This window comes from the organism of the source record quoted next, unplaced genomic scaffold, assembly GCF_019419815.1.
Source record: "Pyrus x bretschneideri cultivar Hongxiangsu unplaced genomic scaffold, Pyrus_bretschneideri_v1 Contig40, whole genome shotgun sequence".
In the NCBI taxonomy this organism is placed as follows: Eukaryota; Viridiplantae; Streptophyta; class Magnoliopsida; order Rosales; family Rosaceae; genus Pyrus; species Pyrus x bretschneideri.
In genome coordinates, this window is record NW_025999724.1 from 1492072 (window position 1) to 1497065 (window position 4994).

At 31.8% G+C, this 4994-nt stretch overlaps 1 protein-coding gene across 1 annotated transcript; it reads left to right on the forward strand.

The window, feature by feature from the left end:
- Positions 1–915: 915 nt before the first annotated feature.
- LOC103964234 (myb-related protein 308-like) lies at positions 916–4006 on the forward strand. The gene is made up of 2 exons (XM_048566242.1): positions 916–2955; positions 3140–4006. The coding sequence occupies exons 1-2, from the start codon at positions 2823–2825 to the stop codon at positions 3868–3870; spliced, it is 864 nt and encodes a 287-aa protein (XP_048422199.1). The 5' UTR covers positions 916–2822; the 3' UTR covers positions 3871–4006.
- The last annotated feature ends 988 nt before the right edge of the window (positions 4007–4994 follow it).

The following is a 4994-nucleotide window of genomic DNA, read 5'->3' on the forward strand; positions in this document are numbered from 1 at the left end:
TAAACGGGTCGTTGGCTGACTTATCACCACAACAAGGAAGGTTTGTTTATTTGAAAAATTGGTCAAAGGTTTAATTTAAAATTTAATAGTTTATAAATTTTTCGTAAAATACTTTAATACTTTTGGATTTATATCAACTTTTTGAGTATATGGTGTTTTATTTGTTATGACGAAAAAATCCAGCATGCATTAATTTTTCTTTTGACTAACAGCATGCATTAATTCAAGCCGCATGCATGCACGAGAAGGGCAGATAGCAAGAAGGGCCGTTGAGTTACGTGCACAAATGTAAATTAGCCAAATTCATCATGTACGTAAACATCTCAAAAATAATTACGGGCTGCCAATATTGTAGTAGTGCACATACTTTAATTTTAAAAATAAATAAAAAAAGTTATTCTTTGTTTCTATCGAAAGTTCATGGATATATGTTTTAATAAGAACATATATTTTATCAGCAACCCGTTCCTTCCGCTTTTTATGAATTTGGCACTATGTCTATGTGTCACCTCTTCCACTAATTTTGATGGGGTTTTTGAACATTAATTCTTGCAAAAAATTAAAATTAAAAAATAAATAAATAAATAAATAAAACCTTGTGCTAATTACATATTCAATTTAATCTCTTGAAGTGTACTTTTATCAAAATTTATATTCAATTTTTGTTACTTAATGTGTATTTTTATTTAATCTCTCCACATTAAATTTTAATTTTATTAATATGCACATATTTAGTTCTTTAATTATAAATGAACACATATGAGAAAATATTAAAAGAAATTTGTGATACAAAAATATATAAATACATAATTGTACAGAAATGACTGTGTAGAAATATATAAAATTGACTTTTTTGTACCGAAATATTTGTACCTACATGATTGTACTAAAATATATTATAATGAACCTAAATGTATGTACCAAAATGTATTATATTGAATCAATGTACCTAAATGTCAATACTGAAATGTATGTATGTATCAAAATGTATGTACCGAAATATAGTATATTGAATTAATGTACCTAAAAGTCAATACTCAAATGAGAGGTATTGAGTTTGAATCTCGTGGATGGCGAATTTGATACCAAATTAAATTGTTCATTGTGTGGCTTAGCCGAACCCCCTCACCTTAGTCTAAAATATATCGTTGTACTTACAAAAAAAAAAAAAATAAATAAAATAAACTCAAATGTGTGTACCAAAATGTACATACCGAAATACATGTATATGTCTGTATCAATAGATATACCGAAATATTCAAATGTATTAATGTACCTAAATGAAGAACATACAAAATTGTTATCGGACTATATATTATAAAAAAATTAGTTGCCTAAATGTAGGAATTAAAATATATTATGATAAATGAAATGAAAATTAAATTTAAATGTAATTAATACATTAAAAGAGGAATAAAAAGTTAAATAAAACATCAAAATATAACTAATAAATGAGAGGATTTAATGTACTAGGGACTAGAATTGGATTTTAATCTTACACAAGGTTATAGTCTAAAATTCATCTTTTTTAAGGATTAAAATGAAGTTTTTTTATTGATTTAACAAGATTCTTTCTTTCCATTTAAGCTTGATATTTACCACAAAAAGATGAAGAGCTTGAGATTGTCGGTTCGCAGTGAAAGGGTGAAGGAAGATGAAAATAGAAGATAGAAAAGAGCGTCCAAACTAATAGTAAATGATATTTTTTTTATTTTTTATATTCTTTCTATAGTGGGCCCAGATTGAATACAAATGAGTAATGCTGAGTAGACTAAATTTGTAGATAAATTTTTTTAAACTAAATGACAAGAAAGTAAAATGTTGGATTATTATTTAAGCGTTGATAAACGTACTCATTTCTATTAGTTACACATCATTGAGTTTGTAAATGTTGTATACAAATTTAGTCTCTAGAGCATTACCTGATAGTACAAATGATGGTACAACTAAATGTTAAGAATATCATTTCCGCATAAAAAATGTTAAGGAGACTTTCTCAAAAATGGTACTCTCAATGGACTCTGCCAACGCACAGTTTAAGATCAATTTTATGCCAATATTATGCTTAAAACATGAGGTGGCAAAGAATCCACGGAAAGTCCAACTTTTGAGAGGGGCTTCTTAGCATTTTTTTGGTTCACATTGGACCGATATGTTTATTATTTTAATGCAACTTAACATTTATAAATGAGTATTGCTATGTAGACCAATTTTTTAGATCAAAAATTCCAAATCATGTAATATGACACCAATAAAAAATAAGCACATTAATCAATACGTAAGTAATAATCTATTCGTCAATTTATGAATTTTAGTCTAAAAAGTTGGTCACCCTAACATTATACCCTTTATAAATCTCATTGGACGGATCCATATTAGATATTTTTTATCTTATATATTGTTAGATAAATGATCACATTAGACTTATGTCGTCAAATAAAAATTATATTCGAAGATTAATGATCAAATTCAGACCACACGTTTAGATAAAAATCAACTTGAACAATGATTTTGATTATAGCCTAGTAACACAGTCAACTTATAATGTTTATGTTGCTTGGTAGATAGTAAGAGATTTACATTTTCCTGTATGAAAATAACACCTATAAAATTATAATTTTTCTGACAAGTCTCTATCTATTACTCCTTGACACACGTTAGCACCCCAACAAATAAAAAAGGGATACAAGGTGTAAGAATCCTTTGTGCTCTACAGAGTTTCAGAGCCCTCTTGTTTCCGGTGCTTTCCCTCTTAATTCCACACCACTTCTTATTATTTATATTCTTGAGATAGAAGGATATCTAGCTGGATATAGTTAGTCATGGGAAGGGCTCCTTGTTGTTCTAAGGTTGGTTTGAATAGAGGTCCATGGAGTAACAGAGAAGACACATTACTCACCCAGTATATTGAAGCTCATGGAGAAGGCCAATGGAGATCCTTGCCAGAAAAAGCTGGTACACATAATTACTCAATTTGTTATTGTTCATTTTCCACATTATTATATTACTTCTTATGTATGAATTATTCTCCTCATTGTTCTGTAATTTTTTTTATTTATTTGTTCTTACAGTTATTTGTATCGTACATTTTTTGGTCGAATTATTCTGTTATTAATTATTGTTTTCCATGGTTATTTAGGCTTCCTCAGGTGTGGAAAGAGTTGCAGGCTAAGGTGGATGAACTATCTAAAACCAGACATAAAGAGAGGCAACATAACCTCCGATGAAGATGACCTAATTATCAGACTACATTCATTACTTGGCAACCGTTGGTCTCTCATTGCCGGTAGGCTTCCAGGTCGAACTGATAACGAGATCAAGAACTACTGGAACACCAATCTTAGCAAAAGACTCATAAGTGAAGGAACCGACCCAAACACCCACAAAAAATTATCTGAGCCGATAGCCAAAGAAAATAAAAGGAGAGAGAACCAAAGTTGCAAGAACAGAAACAATAAGAAGGAAATGGTAAAGGTGATGATGAAAAGCAAGACGAAAATAGGCCAACATGTGGAGCCACAAAAGCCTAAAGTTCATCTCCCAAAACCCACTAGGATTACTTCCTTTTTATCCCTACCAAGAAATGACAGTTCTACTAGCAGCACTACAGTTACTCCTGCGTCTTCAATCCAAGATTTAAACGGAGGAGAAGGAGGAGCTTTCGGTGTTAATCCATGGTGTAATAATGGGGTTGTGCTTTGTGTTGGTGATCCAGATCAAGATCCTATCAATTCTTCAGCTGATGGCGGCGATGATCACACACTTGAAAATCTTTATGAAGAATATCTACAGGCGCTTCTGACAGACCATCATCACGATCATCAAAATCAACTTGAATTAGACTCATTTGCCGACTCACTGTTAATCTGAAAAAGATATACCCAATGAGTAAATTAAGTATTAGTATAAGATAGATAAATAAGTATGCTTGTCCCGCGCAAGGTTTTCATGTTAGGGTTTGAATTTTAGGTTTCACGTGCTTCCCGTGTAGTTTGTACCCATCTCTGTGTACGGACCTCTTTAATCTTTATTATATTTGTAATTATAATATTTGTTTGTGAGAAAAAAAAAAACAAATTTGTGTGAATATTTTATTTGATAGTGGCTTGGGCTTAATGTAAATTAGTTATTAACAATCAAACTCAAGTTGCGGCCTATATTTAACTGACAGGAAGAGGGGGTTGGTGGCACAAAGAATATAGAAAGAGAAATTTATTTGTAGGGTTGTGTAGAGGATGTGTTATTCCCTCTACGCAATGCCTTTATTTATAGTAATAAGAGAGAGAAGAAATCCTTCTCTTCCAAAGAATACAAGTCATAATAGGAAAGAATACCTAGAATCAAATCTAATCTAGGATTTACACAATCACACTTAAATAAGAAGTTTATAACACTCCCCCTTGAGTGTGTAAATGCTCATGTAGATTTAGCATCATGTAGAGTTGAGGAAGTCAACTAGTCGGCACTGATTCTGGGAACACGTTATTCTCAAATAAGGTAGGAACTTGCATAAGGAACTAAGTCTCACAAAAAACCCTATGGCTATGGTGAAAAAACACGAGTAGGGACAAAATCCATAATCTAAGGAAAAATGCATGAGAAATACAAAGTCATATGAAACGTCTACGGGACGTCATCGGGGATATGATCAAACCAAGGTGGGTGCCTCATCAAAACCTCGTTAGGTAGCAAAAATCCAATGGGAAAAATGCTCCTAATCATAGAGAAAAAGAGTGCATTAAGAACAAGCAAGTATACTTCAAGATACTCCCCCTGAGTTTGACATAACTCCAAAGAAAACTAGCAATGTTACAACTCAGAAAGTTTACGCATACCAATTCCTTGAACAAGCTTCTGAAATGTCGCATTCGGTAGTGATTTGGTGAAGAGGTCGGCCAGATTGTCTTGTGAACGGATTTGCGTGACTTCAATCTTCTGATGCTCTTGTTGTTTATGTAAGAATAAGAACTTCAGTACAATGTGCTTGGTGTTGT

Excerpts from the sequence above, each read along its gene's own strand:
- LOC103964234 (XM_048566242.1), top strand. The coding sequence starts at position 2,823 with ATGGGAAGGGCTCCTTGTTGTTCTAAGGTTGGTTTGAATAGAGGTCCA. Across the intron at positions 2,956-3,139 it reads ATCCTTGCCAGAAAAAGCTG|GCTTCCTCAGGTGTGGAAAG; the intron begins GTACACATAATT and ends ATGGTTATTTAG.